Source organism: Pteropus medius, unplaced genomic scaffold (genome assembly GCF_902729225.1).
Source record: "Pteropus medius unplaced genomic scaffold, Ma_sr-lr_union100, whole genome shotgun sequence".
NCBI classification, from domain to species: Eukaryota; Metazoa; Chordata; class Mammalia; order Chiroptera; family Pteropodidae; genus Pteropus; species Pteropus medius.
The window spans coordinates 1,147,360-1,167,114 of NW_024355521.1; the positions used below are offsets into that span (position 1 = coordinate 1,147,360).

The following is a 19,755-nucleotide window of genomic DNA, read 5'->3' on the forward strand; positions in this document are numbered from 1 at the left end:
AAAAACAAAACAAAAACAAAAACAAACAAACAAACAAACCAATGAGCTGACCCCTGATATGATAAGGCTGTTAAAATACTGGATCTATGGATGATTTTATTTCTTTTTTTTCTACTTTCCAAGCTATAATGTTATAAGATTTCACAAATTGAAAATGAACAATTTAAAACCACCAAGATTATATGTGTCACATATGCTTTGCAATTTATCCTAAAAACCAGAGAAGAAAAATATTCCAAAAATATAAAATACCATGTTATGTATACAGTATGATATACAGACTCTGCGTATAAGATCATACCACTAACCCATTGGAGATCATCGCTTTCTTCTCAAACCTCTGCTATTAAAGTTAAACCTAAAATATCTTTCACAACCTGGGAATAACAAGTGCATCTTATTCTGGAGCTGGCACAATATGAAGACTGAAAGAGATTCTAAGAATATGAAGACCTATATACAGATATGGCACAGTGCCTCTTAATTCAGGAGCCCAAGAAGAAACTGAGTAAAAAAATCTTACAATTCCAAACAAATAAATGAAATGTTCAGTTTACCAAAGTACAAAACTTATAGTTCTTTAGAAACAAATACCCCAGATTTAAAAGGGGCTGACTCTAGGGGAATGAGGAGCCCACTAAGGGACTTATGTTTTATACTTTGTAGTAGAACTACCTGACTTTTTAAACTATGTATATCTTAAGAAAAATGAACATTTCTTTTAAAAAAGAAAAGAATGAAAATTCATTCTTTCTCTCTAGACCTGAAATACTATTTAAATGTCTCTTCTGTAGAACAATCTGTGTAATTCAAAGTACATACCTTGCAAATTTGTGCTGACTCAATACAAGTACATTGCCTCGGATTTCTGCTACAATTTTACTTTTATCCTCAGGACGACCATGCTCTAATACATGTTGGATTACATAATTTCCATATTGATCCTGTTTGAGAAACAACACAAGAAATAAAATGCATATAAAAATGAGTTCAGTGGGTTACCTAAAATCCTTAAATCTCATCAACACCCATCTTCCTGAAGCACTATGATGCCTAACATGAATACTAATGAACATACAAGAATTTTTAAAATAGGGGAAAACTGTCACTGCCTATCATTACAAAACAGGAACACATTACTACTAAACAATGAAATATTTCTATATATTTATGCTCAAAGGTTCTAGCTGGGTACTTCAAAAAATACTATATACAAACACGTAGGCCTCTTCTCATTTAAAAAAGATAGGGGGAAGGAAAGTAGGTGGAAATAAAAAGATACTTTTCTCTCAAATGGAAATGTATAAATGGTCCACTATATCTACAACAAAGAAAAACTAGAAATAAAGTTTATATACAGCAAAACAGACAACACCTAATTAAATAACATCACACACATATAATGGATACACTCATTTATCTAAAGTGAAATACACTTTGAGAGAATAAATGTAAGTATAAATTCTAGAGGCAAAATATTTATTTGTAAGATGTAAAACCGTAAGAACGTACAAGTAAAAAGTGCCAATGCCAAATGTGTTTGCATCTGGATGGTAGGATTATAGATAATTTCTTTTGTTTTGTGGCTACTTTTTGTACTTTCAAATTCTTCCGCAATGAATATTTAATATATTTATAATATACCTCCCACCAAGAAAAACACTAACCAAAAAAAAAAAATTTTTTTTTTAGTGTAACACAATACATGCAGAAGTATTCAAATGATTATATGATGTGGGAGAAATTTTTAGTGGTAGCTCGAAGGAAAAAACTAACTAAACCACTTAGTTCATTTGCAATGATGAAACTGAGACTTAGAGAGATTAAATGGCCTGCCTCAGGTAACATAGCTTGCTAGTCTACAGGGCTCTATGCATCACTCATATTCATAATACACGAACCAGGCTGGTGTAAATGAAAACTTGCCCCAAAGCTTCAGTGGGCATTTTAAAACACATTAACATTAACCTCTTCTGGAGCGGATACCTGTGCTGAGAAAACACACAAGCTCTGGGCTTGCACGAGCCCACAGGTGTTTGCAGTTACTCTACTGGCAACTCCACTACCTGTACAAGTTGCTCTGTGTGCTGGTGAAGCTCCTCTAAAATAGGGAGTGTCTGGTCGGGGAGACAGTGCTCCAGGATCCTCTGAATCACTCGGCAGCCATAAGGATGTGTGGACAAAGCAAATACCTAGGGCAGACAAACACAAGTAAGAAAGCCAAAAACGATAGTTGCCATTTTTTAATGCTTCTGTATTGTTTACAGACATTATCCCATTAATCTTCAAAATGACTCTGAGAGAGTCATGGTTACTCTCCGCATACAAATGAGAACATTGAAGTTTAATTACATAATGTGCCAACTGTCATACAAACAGTAAATGACAGAGCCAGGATATTATTTCCTAGTTGGACTCAAAAGCCCAAATTATAAATAAGGCATTTAATTCTCTCTACAAATAAGGTGTGCATGTGTGTAAACCCATTTCCTAACTATTCTAGGAATTCATAGATGTGCAAAAATTCAGATGAAAAGTTTTCCAAGAAGCGTAGAAAGGCACAGAATTAGTCAAAGTCAAAGTCCATCACGTCAAAGGACAGGGTTAAAAACAGAAAAAGGGCTAGATTCAAGTCCTGAGTGCTTTCACATAACCACAAAGCAATTTTCTGAATTGAACTGGGATGTTTTCAAGTAATAAGCAAGGAAAAGCTTCCTCTTTTGTTGAGTATGGAGAAAAATAAGTGCACAGGCTTCAGGCCCAGCCCACCCAAATTCAGTTCTGCCCTTCCCAGCTGAATGACCTGGACCAACTAGCTCCTCAGATCTGTTGTCAAGAACCATGACAATAATGGTAAGAACAATAACAGGTAACACTTATTAGATGTTTACCAAGTGTCAATCACTGCACTAGTGCTTTATATATGTAACTTCATGTGTGTAACTATACTTAAAATAGGATACTGTATGGTTCTGCTCAATTAAAATGCTAAACAGTATGAAACAATTTGACTTATTTCACTCAATATTGTTTCAAAATTTACTTACAATTTCACTCAATATATCTTTCAAACATTTACTTATAATTTCACTCAATATATGTTTCAAACATTTACTTATAATACTGTGGGCTTCTGTAGTTTACTCTGTATAACTGTACAATATAATGTTGGGCAAGTATACAAGGTTTTTATTTAAAAAAATTTGTCCAATCCTCCGCTAATGGACATTTAGTCTTTTCCTACTAGGAGAATAATGCTGCTTTGAACATGTCTAAATATATCTCATGGTGGGCATGTACAGATGTTTCACCAGTACACTCCTAGGCCAGAAGTGCCAGGTCACAGAAAATATAAATGTTGAGCTTTCGAAGTTGATACTAAATTATTTTCCCAAACAGTCGTGCTAATAACTATTCCCACCAGCAGTAGTCCAGATCTCACATTTCTGCCAATATGGAGAAAATGGTCTATCATTTGTGGCCTTACGTCGTATTTTCCTGATTACTAATGGAATTATTTATTTATATGTCTACTGGCAATTTGTGTTCTTCTATTTGTGTTTTTGACCCACTTTTGCATTCATTTATATTGTTCACTTTGGTTACAGGAGTTCTTTATATATTCTAGTTATTCTTTGGTAGTTTCATCTTGAAAATATTCTCACTCATTTGGTTGCTTAATCCTTTTACCTTTGTTATATATTTCAATAAATGTAAGATCTTAATTTTAAAGTAAACAAATCTACTTTCTTTATGAACTCAGAAAGTCCCAATAATCCCCTGGGTTAATGTCTATAATCAATGTTCCCCTGACATAATTGAGCAAACCCCAAAACCTGAACGACTCTAAAATCTCATTTTGATCTAGGCTTAGCAGTACAGACAACCACACCTGAAAATCTACTTGTTATTTCCCATTCTTTTTTCCCTTTTCTGAAAAAAAAAATAATAATTACTATTATTATTCTGTACACCCAAGAAGATATGTCTTACTCTCTTATCTATTTTAGGAGAAATATGAGATATTGTTTTTTGGCAAAGGAAATTAATGACAACAGCCAATTAAAGGACAATTCTGGAAATATCGTGGTATAAGAAAATAACTCTGCTTGGAAGATAAGAGCATACCAGGCTATTATGACATACAGGAGAAATTAGAATCCATTTCTGGTTATGTGGTCACTTAATAGAGTTCAAACCAACCTGATCACCACTCTGTCCCACCCCAAAATTAAGCAAAAGTCCCTGTTATTTTAAACAATATTTACACAAGACCTGCAAAATTAGTTCTATAAATGATTTTTAAAATATGATAATAAAAAAACCTTTTAAAAAGCAAGATAAATATTACTTGACCAAAGGGAAAAAAATTTATTCTTCAAATATGAGATTTAATCTTAACTCTGATGACTATCTTATCACAACACGAGTAGCATTAATGATAGAGAGAAGGTCCACCGACAGTTAAGGGAAGACAGTTGGGTACACAGAGCTAGGTACCTGACACCACTAAACATGACTGCTATTTACTGTAGTCTAAGATAAATTAAACACTTGAGAACACTCCACAAATTCTACCCTCTTCTCTGCTTGCAACAGAAACACCTAACAAACTATTTCCTTTATTTCTTTCCTAAGTCACTTACCTGCCCCTTAAATGCATCGATGATAAACTGCAAAGACTGAGGCTGCACACATTCAATGCATTTCTGAACCACGTGATTGCCATTCTGATCCTTCACACACTTCAGGACGTGGCCGTCTAGTTCCCGAACCATCTCATTCTATTGGAGACAAGGAAAGAAAGCACCACCAGAATCACAGCGAGCAAACACCTGAACAATCAACGGTCTCCTTACCAAACAAAAGGCACTGGGCAGGGAATCCATGATAATGAAAGTGGGACAACTTGGCTGTGGTACTATGACAACCTGGCAATAGTGACTAGAGTTTCCCCGCCATGTTAGCAAACTTCCTGTAACAGTAATCAGTCTGGGGAAAAAAAAAAAAGTATTCTAACTTACAAAAGACGTCTGGAGGTTTTAAAAATATAGCCATCTACCAAATAGAAAAGAGCCCATATCACGTACACTATATTAGAAAACTTCACATATAAGTCATTGTGTTTTTATTACAACAACCCTGTAAGGTACATATTATTAATAATGAGTTAATCTAGAAGTTACTGTTGACTAGGCATACGTCTAAGTGCTTAGCATGATTTGACTCAATGAATCCTCATAATAATACTATGCATTGGACATTATTAAAGAGGAAACCAAGGCACAAATTAATGACTTGTTAAAATTACAAACCTAGACTGCCAAGAGTCAAACCCAAGCAACATGACTCCTGTGTAAGACAAAACAGTGTGTGTCAGTAAACTACCTATCAATTATGTACTATTATGTATATACCCTCTATCGATATATATGAAGAAACTGAGTCTGAAAAGGGTAATGTATATAAATTCTAGCCCAGGTCTGTGACTCCAAAATTATCTTGCCACCAGGCCACAGTGACTGCAATGTCAGCAGGAACAGTGCTCTCTGGTAATTAATGAAAAGTGCCCAAACTCAGGGAATACAGGAGAAGGCCAGACACTGAAGAGTGTGTGTATATAGGGAATGAGTAGGGGTGCCATGAGGTATAGAAAAAGAGATGGTGGGATTCTGACTGGACCCCTTTCCCAAAACGTGCTGTCTCAGGTATCTTGAAGCTGAATACCTGCACCATGCAAGGCTGGGCCCTGGTACTTGACACCCGATTTCCTTGCTATATCCAATCTTTATATTAGCTTCACTGTGCTGATTCTACATTTATAGTGGAAGACTACAAGTGACATTTATGAATGCAATGTCTTAAATCCTGAAGATGCTGAATATGTCAAAGCAACTAAGAGATTTTCTAATTAAAGAAAGCCAAGATTACAATGCCAGGGATAAGCAAAAGGCAATAGACTCAGAAAAGTTTCCTAGAGTAATTAATTGAATGTCAGAAAAGAATAATTTATTCTGGAAACATAACTGTGAGAATAATAAGAAAAAAATGATGCCTACAAAAAGGCAAGGACCGCACAATCAAAATGAAGGGGCGGTGACTTCCCTTAAGATTTTTCCTGAGCCCAAAGCGGTAAAAACCAGTAAAGATGAGTTAATTTCGCCTAAAATAATAAACTCGCACCTAGAAAACAGTAAACTACCCATAGTAGAAAGAGGAGTTCAGGCTCAAAAGAAGTTATTACAGAGAAACAAGACCAGGAAAAGATACAGAAATACCGAGGAGAAAGAACAACAGTTATTGGCCAGGGTGAAAAACTACTACAGTGTTGCCACCCGATTAGACAACAGAAAACAGTAAAATCTGAAAAAAGTTAGAGACAAAAATCAACAACATATTACAATCATGGGAGAGGACAAAAATGGAGGGGGAAAAAAAAAACACCTGGAAAACTGTAACATTCCGATTTTCTTTTAGCAACTAAGCATTATGATCAAAAAAGAGGAAGAACTTTCCATGTTAAAAAAAAAAAATTAAAGGGGAGAGATTCAACCATGAAATTTTCATCCTTGAAAATCCCAGGTAAACTTAAAACTGATAATGATCTGAACATTAGAAGAAAATTAAAAGTAATAGTCTCACTCCGGCTTCTAATTATATACAACACTTTATCGCTGCGGCATCTCCAGTACTCAGCATTGAATGAACTCCAAACCTGCTGTGTCTTCAACATTCCCTCTGCCTCTACCAGCTTCCAACCCACAGATTCACAACATAAGGACTCTGGACTCCCCCAGCCTTCAACCTCCATGGCCAACACCAACGCAGTGTTATGTTTTGTTTTGCTTTGAACTGGAGGTGGTAGGGGCCTCGTCCGGCTCAGAACTCGAGTCCGTAACAAAGATTCTCATTACCGAACCGTGTTCTCAGTGAGGGCAAGTGGCTCATCATCGCCAGACCATGACCATCCTCTCCGCTGAGAAGGGCTGGGTGAGTTCAGAGCCCAAAGGTCAAGGGTTCAGGTCACGAGCACCCCGAGGCTCGCAGCACAACACAGCTGCAGCATGCCTGCCTGTGGGTTTGTTTCGCCTCCTGGGCCCTGTGGTCTCTGTGGGGCTGGCTGTGGCCGGCTGGACCTGTTCCTGAAGCCGTGGGCCTCTCCAGGTGCTTTCTGGGCCAGCCCTCGCCCACAGCACCTACCACTTCAGATTTCTATCCGTTCTCCTGTCTAACTCCCCTTGAGCCTGGACTTCTCCTCCTCCCGCGCAGCTTCCCCTCAGACTCGGGGCACGCGCTCTCAGCACTGCTTTCCATCACCCTTCCCCACACTGTGCGCTGTGGGCAGGGATCAGTCTTAGTCACCTCTGTGCTGGTGTCTGCCACAGAGTGGGCATCGGGTCAACATGCCAGGCCCGGCACAGCACTGGGCGGGCAGGCACTCATTCAGTAAACGGTGGTGAGATGAATGAATAACAGGGAGTAAGTGAAGGAAAATGAAAGGTGAGTTGGAGAAAAGTTTAGTTTTTTGGAGTAATCAGTTCAGGCTGAAGAAAATGACAACTCATTAGTATTTTACATGCTTCAACTCTTGCCAAACAAAAACCCCACCTCTTAAACTGAACCTAGTAAAGATTAAGTTCTGCTCGATAAAAGTGTTTAAAACCACTGGTTTTAACAAAGAACGCTTGATCTACTACAAATTTACAAATTGCACAGTTCATGCTTGCCATGCACAGAAAGGCAGCCACAAGCACCAAAGAAAAACTAAAGTTGACTAAAAGAAAAATAAAAGCTGACAAATTTACAAGGTTCACTACATGTACCATGGAGAAACATCAAACACCAAGAGAAAAGTTAAAGGGGAAACTTACAATTACCTGCTGGTCTGAGGGAATAAATTCAAGAGCTTTCTGGATAACACGGCAGCCATACATCTGCAATGCCAATGACAGGACATGGCCTCGAATCCGTTCAGCCAAAGCCAGCTTCTGTTCAAGGCTGCCAAACTAGACATAATGTATGGGTGAACACCATTACTTAGGTAGAAGGAAAGAAACCAGAGAAAGCAAAGCATTCATTATTCTGTATCAACCACTGACATACCTCTTTTAGCCCTGTACCTATGATTAACTAAACCTTTTAAAAAGCTTTTGGTTCTTCAAGAAGGTAGTAGTTCTCTGCCTCTGATTAGGAGGAACTGTTTTTAATGTTAAAAAAAATTTCTCAGCTACCAACAGCAGTAGTTTCATTACTAATATATGCTAAACAAAAAAATATGTAATTCCTCGAAGCTGCCATTAATATTATTAAATGAATCTGTACTCTATTAATTATAAGAGCATTTATGTTTATTCTATTATAATACCTGTGGGAGTCACTGTTTATTAGGGCTTTAGACAGCATCTAGGGAAGATTCAAGGACTTCTTGCAGCGAAATCAACACCACATCAGGTATCTGAGGCCCCCAAGCTGAAAAACTCCTTTGTCTACATGATATTTAAGCCAAAGCACATAAGGGTACACTCTGTTTTGAATTAGTATTCTACATCACTCAAAGAACTGATATTATCTATTATACAAGGCAACAGAGTCCGGGGTTGGGGAAATACAGAATCAAGAAATATAGCTGCACAATGTTAAAACTCTTCCTAGAATGATTTCCATCCCTGGCTTTTTAGTTCTGTTTGAATAGCATAGTCATGAAACTGGAAGAGACTTTATGAATAGTCAGCTCGCTCAACCCATTAATTTTCCATCTAAGGACTTTCTCTAAGTCAAAGTCCTCTAGCTTGTCTCTAATCATACGGCTGTTCATTTGGCCAGCCCTAGCTGCATTAACTTCTGAGCTGGAGATCTCTATACTTTTACATCGGTAACAAATTCACAGTGAAAAAGACATTCTAAAATCAAAATTAGAAGTAATATTTATGTTTGTTTCTTAGTCCAAAGCTGGATAATTAAGTGTTGAAGAAATTAAGTCTTTATGAAAGACTGGGAAAACTTAAGCTGTGAGTGAGTCATTTTTTTTATCTTCCCATAAATCAAACAAAATAAAATGTAAGAAGTTGACAAATTTCTTTTGTTTGGGGGCAGGTACTATACAGTTCAAGCATATTCCCCCTGTACCCAATTCTTCATCTCAATGCTTCATTCCTTTCTGGATATATAGCTTGGGGTTGTTGATCCCAGTACACCAGGGCTACAATGGTTAAGCCAAAAATCCCTGCCTCTCTAACAGTAATCCAGCAATCTCATTAATCCTTTCCAAAGGCAATGATAACAAGAGTGAACATTATTCACATTAATGGAGGAAAACTAAGGAGCCAAGGCCAAAGGATGACCCAAGAAGAAGCATTTAATCCTCATAACTGTAGTTTATGATGAAAAACACCAGCATTGGCATGCAAAAATAATTCTCTGGAAATCCTTTAAAATTTTTCATTTTTCAGAAAACTTTATTGTGGTCCTGCTAAAATTATCTTAAAAGGATTATTTAAATGACATGTTTAGTGAAACTACTGTAACAATCAGAAATAATGTGCTAGATCCTAAATGGGGACAATGGTTCTCCAAACACACACATTTCTAAAACAGACTGGCATCATCTGCTTGGGTACTTAAACAATACACTGTAGCTAATGATTTGGAAAACATTTAAAAACCCACTGAAAGACCACACACACTTCATTTTGAAGACTGGAATGGCACTGCAATTCTAAAACAAGCTAATGAAAATCAAAATGCTGTGGAGATTCTCTAAAGTCAAAGGATAGAAAGAACAAAGGCTTACTTCAAAGAACTTCTGAATGACGTAATTTCCAAATACGTCCACCATTAGCTGGTAAGCGGCCTGGAGGATTTCATTGAAGACAAGCTGGCGCTCAGCTGGTGTGGCACGCTCTAGTTTCAGCTGAATGAATCTGAATTACAAAGTAAAAAGGGCAATCACAGCATTTTAGGAAGACTTAGAGATAAATAAGAATTAGCTCAATTTATAAAATGTATCAGTTATGTCTGAAACTGTGTGTGTGTGTGCATACACATACACATGGACCCAGGTGAGCACGTGTGTGCACATACGTGTTATTTAAATGAATCACTTGAGCTCACTTGAAGAATTTCTGAAAAGAAAAATTTTATAGTGTGAAATATCCTGAGTTTTTAAATTAGATCTAAACTTTAGTATATTTCATTAAAGTAGGACATATGTATAAAATTATACTTATATGTGGGATTGAGGAGAGACAAGAAAGGGGGAAAGAGAAGAAAGGAGGGGGGATGAAGACAGGCATAACATAAGGAGAACTCTACCTGACTTTCTCCCTTAGAAACCAGTCTCACATTAATAGGCTAAAAGCTTATGGTCCTTATTATATTCTTTAACTCATATTCCTATGAAGCAGTATTCACTAATGACGTGGAACAGTTGTTATAAACATCTCCAATGTCTTCTGAAGTAGTAGCTACTCAGTTTGCCTTTTTTGATTCAAGTGACTATATCAGAAAAATCATGTTTTCTCTCAATCTGATCTACAAGATCTAAACATGAGAAATTCTTGCCCAGTAGCAAGCTGGCAGAACTTACAAAGTAGGTTCTTTAGAAGCTGTTTCAGTGTGCACAGAGAGAAAGAAGGAGAAATAGAAACAAATAAGAAAGATGGATGACATCATAATTATGCTTTCTCCCCAGGAACAAGGTCCCTTTTTGTGAAGCCCACTAGAACAGCCAAACAGGGAGGAATTTAACCCGGGCTAAATTCTGTGTTTTTAAATAGCTGCTTCTCTTTCAGCTCTACGCAGATTCTCATTTCTACAGAGAGGAGCAACAAAGAAAAGCGGTGGAGGTGTCTTACTCCTGAGCAGCAGAGAGCTAAATTTATACATGAATAATGTTTCCCTGAGAACAAAATTCTTAATAGGGGTTAAAGTAGCACATGTGCCTATGTCTTTGTGTCAGGGTTTCTGTTGCTTAAATTGTAGCTATTTCTGTGAGGTGCTTGTGAACTTGAAACACCAGGCTAATCATCTTTCAGAAAAGTAAAAAGGTTTGTTTTTACTAAGTATGTGATTCCGATTACTAAATGGCTCTTTTCAATCAGTTGTGTATGTGGTGACCCTCATAATTTATGTCCCTCTTGGAATTTAAAGCATTAAGATTTCAGTTAACTTAAGTGCCTTAGCCAATTCCTCACCTGGACCCATGCTGATCTTGAGAAAATTCCATTATATGCCCAGCAATTTCCCGCAGCTGTAAATTGGGATACCGGTTATTTCGAAAATCTTCCAAAAGTCTGCTCCTGCCAGAAGGCATGACATCAGACATTCCATATCGCAAACGAGAGGAAGAAAAAAGGGTGCTGCTGGGGCTGAAGAGGCTGGAGGCACTGCTTGCGCTGCGGTACTTGGCTTCAGCGCCTGGAGCAGCAGAGATGTATCTTCCGCTGCCATTTGTGAGTCCTCCTGTTGGTTACAGAACAGGTGAACTCAAGACTCATTCTTAAGAAACTTTGTTCAAGAGAAGAAAAAAGCATCTTACACACGAAAGCCTGCCATCATCTCTGATTCCTTTTCAATTCTGTTGCTTTTGTGTTAAGATTCAACTCTATTAGTGCCCCAACTTTCACAAGGGCAACTCAGCAAACTGGAAATAAACTTTTGCACAAAGATTATGAAAATGCTTTTAACCACTGATAGGATACTGCTAGCAAAATGGAGCAATAGTTAGTGACGCCCTTAATAAATAAAATGAGAAGGAAAGTGCCTGCCATGTGAACCAGCACCTGAGTACCAGGAATCAGAAAACACAAAATGCATGGAAACTTCAGTGGTTTTCCACTCTGAGCTCTGTGGAGAGTCCTGCCTTTTGTGAATAATCCCCACTCTCATCTGAAATACTCCCTTAAAAATATCGGGGTACCCAGATTAGTCTGTTTTACACAGGGAGCCGCCCCAAAAGCTTTGATGAAATGGTTACGCTGCTAAATAGAAGTCTGAAAATCACTAAAGCATCCCAAGCTTGAGGCTGAGACATAACAGGTATAAAAAAGGACAAATGCTTTGAAATGGAAGCTTTTCAAGTTCATCAGGAGTGGCAGCTCTTAACACCTTTGGCTGAGACAGAGCCTACAATGATTGCACTAGCGACAACTTTCATGCCACTGATATTGATTGCTATTGTGACTGATGACAAAGGAATAACTGTGAATCTCTAGACAGTTAAAATAGAGATAAGACCAACAGGCTTATCGAATGTAATGCAGACAAATAAATTATAATAAGTGTATTTCCAATATTTTTATTTTTTTACAATGCTTTTTTTTTAACATTAGATTGTACTATAAAAGGGTATGAAATCTTACTGTTTTTCTCTCGCTCCTTTTAACAAAAAAGCAAAGTAGGTAAGAAATCCTATATAAACCACAAAGAACGTATATAAATGACACTTCAGGATCCATGAGAAAAGTCACCTAAGGTGAACTTCTTCATAAGTTTTAATAAATGTTTAATAGTTAGAGGTTAATACTAGCTATAAAAATATACCCAGCTTGGACTTCTGCACAGAATTCTAGGGCCCAGCTTCAAAGGTGTGAGTTTCATTGAAAGTGACGGAACCAAAAGAAAAAGACTCAGTGATAAAATCTTTAAAACATTTAGTGAGCCTTTGTCCTTCCTATGCCAGTCTCTATGATAGAAGCATTTCATATACATTTTCTATTAAATTTTCACTGACATTTTGGAGACAGTTTTAAATTCCCATTTATGTAACAGAAAATTAAGGCCCAAAGAAGTATAATGCTCATCCAAAGATACAAAACCCACAATAATCATGGCCAGATTTAATCACAAGACTCTTGATTACAAGACTCATCTTCAGACTCAGTTACATCAAGTTTCCTTACTCTAAAGCAGCAGTCCCCAACCTTTTTGGCACCACAGACCAGAGTTCCTATGAGAATCTAATGACTGATGACCTAAGGTGGAGCTGGGGCGGTGATGCAAGCACCGGGCAGCAGCTGCAAATACAGATGAAGCTTCGCTGGCTCACCTGCCGCTCACTTCCAGCTTTGTGGCTCAGTTCCTAACGGGCCTGGCCTGGGGATTGGGGCCTCCTGCTCTAAAGGACACTGTTATTCTTGTCAAATTCCACAACATTTCTTTATCCAAATGAAAAATATTTCTTTAAATAAAAGAAGAGAGAGGTTTTATAAGAAAAAAGAATAGTGGCCATATGGCTGTTCTTTATTCCATTTTAGAAATAATTCTTTCTTCCCTGGCTTAAGACTGGGGAGCAATGGGCAAAGACGTGGTAATCAAGCAGGTCAGCAGGTACTGGAAGAGTGTGATAACAGCATGGAACATGCTTAAGGAGAAGGAATGGCATGAACGCAAAAAATTTTAAAAATGATTTCAAGGAATTTTAAGAACCTGGTCACTAACAAAGCACTTTGGGAAAAGTAAAGAATTAACAGAAAAACAGAATCACACTCCTAAAAGGCCTGACGCACATCTATATTCACATGGAAAGTAGCCAGGCCCTTCACACCAAGGTTGAATGACAGGAATCAACCCTGAACACTGCTCTACCTCTACACTTACATGAGCCAATAAATGCACTGAATGTTTAAGTCACAATTTTCCATTACTGTGGCCAAAAGCATACTGACTAAAACCTAACACTGAATTCACTATAGTAAATCACAAATAAAGCCAACAATAAAGATTTATATATTTGCCCTAAGATTTTGATTTGGGGTTCTGGTCTCGCTGGATGCCAGACAGCATACACAGGCACGCATACACTCGAACGTGCACACACAGCTTTTATTATTAAGAAAGGAAGTATATAAATCTGAAAATGAAAAGATTTTCCCAGGTGCTATGTTATAAACAGCAAACTGACAGTTCACAGGCATATTTTGCTTGAGCCAATTAATTTTTCTTCAAACATTAAACCAATGCTTACAGTACATTTTGCTTAAAATTATAACTTTTTAGTTGTTTATGAAAAGGTACCTGGCAAATAGCAGACCATCAGTAAGTATCCACTGAATGAATCTTTAGATGGGGAATACGCAGGAATGTTTTCTGGTTCACTATGGTTTACACATCTACATATTCTTGCACCCAAACTACTTTACCCCTTGAGGTAACACCTGAAACTGTTTGAATTTGCAACCCCTGTTTCAAAAGGAACATTTCACACAGGGCCTCAAAAGGAGCCTCTTAGTAATTTCACAGTTTTCTACAATATTTTGACAGTAGTGGATTTCACAGAACTATGTCGTATGACAACATTCCACAGAAAATAAGGGCTTGAATGTTTTGTTTAAATTAGTATGTGCAGGTTTCCAGTTCCACATATAAGGAGCTTGGAATTCACCACTCTATCCTATAAAGCTAAAATGAACTGAAAAGTCAGCACTTCTTTCTGCATACATAGAGAGGGGAAGACATGAAGAAAACCACTGCCCCAAGGTTGGAGAGAAAGGCAATTACAGGTCACATCATAGTTTATCAAAACAGGGACTCAAGAAGAAACCACTGCCAGAACCAGTACCGAATATGAAAACTTGAACTATAATTAATAGAACTGCTAGAGGACAGTGTGGACAATTCTGAAAGTTAAATCTCCAAGGGGACCCACTCATAAACCCCTCTCTTCCCCCATATTGTGAGGTTTACCTCCAGAAATCCAACCAAGCCCCACAATAACTATCAGAGAAAGTTTTCCTTGGGCTTCCAGTAAGGAAAAGGGAAAAGGAATCATTTCAAAATATGCCAGAGCACTACATGCTTAACAAAGCCTGCCCTCTGGGGAACTAGTTAACCAAAGCCTAACCTACTGGGTTATTATCAAACATTAATCGACCTGGGGAAATGAAACATAATTCCAGCCTACTCAAACCATCCTGTCCCACCAAAAGGGGGAGGAAAAAAACTAATAAGCACTTGTGAAGCTGAGAGTCCAGAGGCACAAGCTCACTAAAAGAATGAGATATGATCCTAGGACTACAGAATACTTCTCTTCCCCTGACACCTCACCACCACATTACCAAAAGACTGTAGCAGTTCCTTTAATGTGGTACATTAGACTTGGCTATCAAAAAAAAAAAAAAAAAGAAAAAAAAAAAAAGGGAGGAAGGAGGGAGGAGGAAGGGGGGAGGAGGGAGGGGAGGAGGAGGGAGGGAGGGAGGAATGAATGAATTAAAAATTTTAAAAAGCCAAAAGAGCAGAACCAAACATGGCAGGGATGTTGGAATTACCAGACTGGGAAATTAAAACAACTATGATTAATATGCTAAGGGCTCTCTCTAATAGATAAAGTAGACAGTATGCATGCAAGAATAGATAGGCAATGTAAGCAGAGAGATGGAAATACTAATTAAGAACTAAAAACAAATGCTAGAGATAAAACACTATAACTGAAATGAAGAATGCCTTTGATGAACTTATTAGTGGACTGGACACAGATAGGGAAAGAATCTGTGAGCTGGGGTATATATCAAGAAAATCCTCAAAAACCAGAAAGGAGAGAACAAAGACAAAAAACAGAACAGGATATCTATGGACTGTGAGACATACACGTGATGGGAATACAAGAAGAAGAAAGAGGAAAAGGAAGAGAAGAACTATCTGAAACAATAATGACTGAGAATTTCTCCAAATTAATGTCAGACATCAAACCACAGATGCAGGAAGCTCAGGGAACACGAAGTGGGATAAATGCCAGAAAAACTACGGCTAAGAATATCATCTTCAAGCTAGAGAAAATTAAAGATAAAAAAAAATCCAGAAAGAGGGGGACCTTACCTAGAGAGAAACAAAGATAAGAATTACATCTAACTTCTTCTCAGAAAATAAAAAAAAATGCTATCAAGAAGAGAGTCATCAAATATTTAAAGTGTAGATAGAAAAAAAAACCCACCGACCTAGAATTCTGCACCCTGCAAAATTATCCTTCAAAAGTAAAGAAATACTTTTTCAGATAACCAAAAAAAATTAAAGAAATGTGTTGCCACTAGACCAGCCTCACAAAAAAATGTTAAAAATTTTTTGAAGAGAAGGAAAATAATGCAGGTCAGAAACTCCAATCTCTATAAAGAAAGGAAAAGAATCAAAAAAGGGATAAATGAATAAAACTCAATAAAAATAAAAACTTTATTTCTCATATTCTGAACTTAAATGGCAGACGAGTTTGTTCAAATAGCAACAATGTATTAGATTATATATGTTTATATCACATATATATTTATGCATGCTAACATATTGAAATGAATGACAGCAATGATACAAGGGGATGGGAGGGAGGAATTAGGAATATTTCCTTACTATTAAGGTATTCGCACTACACATGAAGTGGTATAGTCTTATTTGAAAGTAGACCTGAATTAGTTGTAAATGTATATGCAAACTCTAGGGCAACCACTAAGAAAAACTTTTTTTAAAATGTGTAACTGATACGTTAAGGGTGAGAAAATGGAATCATATAAATGCTCAATTAAAATCATAAAAGAAAAAGAGTGAAAGACAAAGCTAAGAACAAAAAACAAAGAACAAAGGTAAAAAATAGAAAACAGTAACAAATATGGTAGATATTAATCCAACTATATTAATAATTACTTGAATGTCAACAGTCTAAATTGCAAGATAAGATCATCAAGTCAAAGTGGATCACAAAACACGTCCCAACTATATGCTATCTACAAGAAACCCACTTTGAAATAAAGACACATGTAGATTTAAAGTAAACGGATGGACAAAAATATACCATGCTAAATTATTATGTAATTCAGTTGTTTTATTCAAGTCTATGAAAGGGTTTTCTGCTAGTAGCTATCTACTATTCCATTCTATTGCTATGTGGAAGTTTTCGTTCATTTGATTTTTGTACTTGTAGATCTAATAGAGATGTCTACTGGGCAAAGCCTTGTCTTATTCAAAAAATTTCCAGGGCCCTAATAACACAGCCCGGTAGCCCTAAATTAAAATAAACCTAAAATTAATTGTCTTTAGTGCATAATACTGAGCCCCAGAGTAAGTTAATTTTCACCTGGTTAATTTTACAGATGACAAGTCACTTTCAGAGAACCAGGTAAGAAATCAAAAAAATACCGCATTTCCATTTAGAATGGAGAACTACTTATAGGCATATATAAGACTAGTAAACAACCTAAAATTAGTACAGGTTACTGAACAATAAATTAGAACTATCTACTGTAGTTCAGGCAGGAACAGAGACACCATTTTGTATTTGAACTATGCTCTTCTTAAAGGACTAAGGACAAATGCAATCTTGAATTTAAAGGAAAGGAAGAATCAATTTTAAGAAGATAGGAATTCTATCATGGTAATAAAACTAAATGCTTCCATTCTTTAGCCTCAGACAGATTATGAACTTTTGAGCTATAAATGCATATGCATGTGTGTATAGTTATGTATAGGAGAGATGGAAGGGAAAGACTGAGAAACAGAAAGTAGGAGGAAGATTTCACTTTTAAAAAAAATTAACACCCTATACCAATGATGCCTGCAAAAAAATGGACCATCACCTCATGCAATACACAAATTTAACTCAAAATGGATCATATACTTACATAAATACAAGAACTAAAACGATAAAACTTTTAGAACAAAACATGAGAAAATCTTTAAGACCTTGAGCTGGCCAAATTTCTATACCAGAAAGCATGATAAACTGGACCTCGTCAAAATTAAAAAGTATGCACTTCAAAAGATACCATTTAAAAAATGAAAAGACAGGCAAAGGACCAGAAGAAAATATATGCAAAGCATATATCTGGTGAAGGACTTGTATCCAGAATATGTAAAGAACTCTTCCAATTCACTAAGACAACCCAAATCAAAAACTGAGCAAAACATATTAGTAGATATTTCATCAAAGATAAATGAATGGTTAATAAGACATGAAAAGATGCTCAACATCATCAGTCATTAGGGAAATGGAAATTAAAACCACAATGACCTACGATTTCATGCCCATCAGAATAGCTATATTAAATAAGACAAATAAGAACTGTTAAAAAAAAGAAAAAGAGGAACGAATATTAAAGATATAAAGAAACTGAAGTCCTCATACATCGCTGATAGGAGAAATGTAAAAGGGAACACGGACTTGGAAAACAGTTTGGCAGTTTCTCAAAAAGTTTAGCATAAAAATAACAATTCAACAATTCTACTCCTAGAGAAATGAAAATGTGTCTACAGAAAGGCCTGCACGCACTTGTTCATACGAGCCTTATTTTTAATAGCTAAAAACTGTAACCAACAAACATCCTTCAACTGTGAGTGTTTAGACAAAATGTAGTATAACCATAAAATGGAAGATAATTCAGCAATAAAATGGAACAGACTGACACGTGTTAGTCACATCATGGATGAAATCACATAACCATGAGAAGTGAAAGAAGCCAAACAAAAAGAGATCACATATTATAAGGTCCTATTTACATGAAATGACCAAAAAAGGCAAATTTACAAACAGAAAGTAGACCTAAGGGTGTGAGCAGGGATTTAACTGTAAATGCTCATGAGGAATCTTACTGAGGAGATGAGAATATTCTAAAACTGATTTATAATGGTGGTTGCACAATTCAGAAAGTAACTAAAAATCACTGAATTGTGCACTTGAAATAATGGATAATGAAAAAGGCATCTTAAGAAGGCACTCGGGGTAGTTCCATAGAGTAGTGGTTAGCACGTCTGCTTTACACGCAGAAGGTCCTGGGTTTGAGCCCCAGCGGAGCCACGGCCCATACCCCGGGGTGCGCCAGGCCCTGTATGTTACCCACGAGCAAGTGGGAGTAGACGCCCGCCTTCAGAGATCCAGTTCTTAAGGGGAGATGGCAATATCCATAGGTCAGGGGTAGAAGGGGGGGCGGGGGGCTATATTTAAAAAAAATAATAAGAAGAAGAAGGCACTCAACAAGTGATTGATAATAAGAAGAAAAAATAATAAGAAAAAATAACCAAGCAGGTCACTGATTATTTTTTAAGAGTATCCTAACACATCTCTGATTACTGGAAGCGTGAAAACAGTATCACAGAGAAAAGATCCAGACTCGGTTAACAGAGACATAGGCTGAACTGTGCATTCAAAACACTTACTAGCTGTGCGGTATTACGAAGCTCATGAAATTGTGCTGTTTAAGTTTCCCTGTGTAGACTAGTCACTTGCGTATTTAATATAATGAACGAACACAGTGAATACATGGTTGGTATGGTTGTTAGTAATCTAAGAACTAATGGCCAGTGGCAGTAGTGAAATAGCATTAATAGTAGAAGCATTATTAGGTGTGGCCTAATATATATTTGGTAAAGAAATGCTAAGTTTCTTGTACCAAAATGTCTTTAGGGCCTTTGTATGGATACTGCTAAAAACCAAGTACCACACTATTTTCTCTAAGCTAAGGCTACAGCATACAAGAACCCCTGTCTCAAGGACTAGCAGATTGAGAGGAGGTATAGCTCTTACTAATCAAGACACAAGTTCCTCAGAAATGACACACATGATTCATGTAGTATATGCAGCAATGCAAGTCCAATGCAAATACATAACTAAAATGCAAGGCAAATTTTTTTTAAAGGGAAGATAATGTTAAAAATAAAACTAAGCAGACAGCAAGAGTCATTAAAATAAGAAAGAACTCACACCAATAGTAATTTTCTACTCCATGGGGAAACATGAATTAAGAATAAGGAAGTATTTCATCAAATTGCTGATATATTGGAAAGAGG

At 36.8% G+C, this 19,755-nt stretch overlaps 1 protein-coding gene and 1 non-coding gene across 18 annotated transcripts in view; both read right to left on the minus strand.

The window, feature by feature from the left end:
• Positions 1 to 19,755, minus strand: part of PUM1 (pumilio RNA binding family member 1) — a 103,881-nt gene that overhangs the window by 8,543 nt on the left and 75,583 nt on the right. For 14 of the 17 annotated variants that reach the window (XM_039858674.1, XM_039858673.1, XM_039858664.1 and 11 more), the window contains 6 exons: positions 11,193 to 11,460; positions 9,791 to 9,920; positions 7,872 to 8,006; positions 4,647 to 4,784; positions 2,067 to 2,192; positions 823 to 944 (listed from right to left, as the gene is read on the minus strand). In XM_039858674.1, the coding sequence (XP_039714608.1) occupies positions 823 to 944; positions 2,067 to 2,192; positions 4,647 to 4,784; positions 7,872 to 8,006; positions 9,791 to 9,920; positions 11,193 to 11,460 (919 nt within the window). The remainder of the gene's footprint in view (positions 1 to 822; positions 945 to 2,066; positions 2,193 to 4,646; positions 4,785 to 7,871; positions 8,007 to 9,790; positions 9,921 to 11,192; positions 11,461 to 19,755) is intronic. The other 3 variants (XM_039858669.1, XM_039858672.1, XM_039858666.1) reach the window with 1 other exon arrangement.
• Positions 6,874 to 6,958, minus strand: LOC120599624 (small nucleolar RNA SNORD103/SNORD85). Its single transcript, XR_005651946.1, has one exon. It is a non-coding gene; the product is annotated as a small nucleolar RNA SNORD103/SNORD85 (small nucleolar RNA).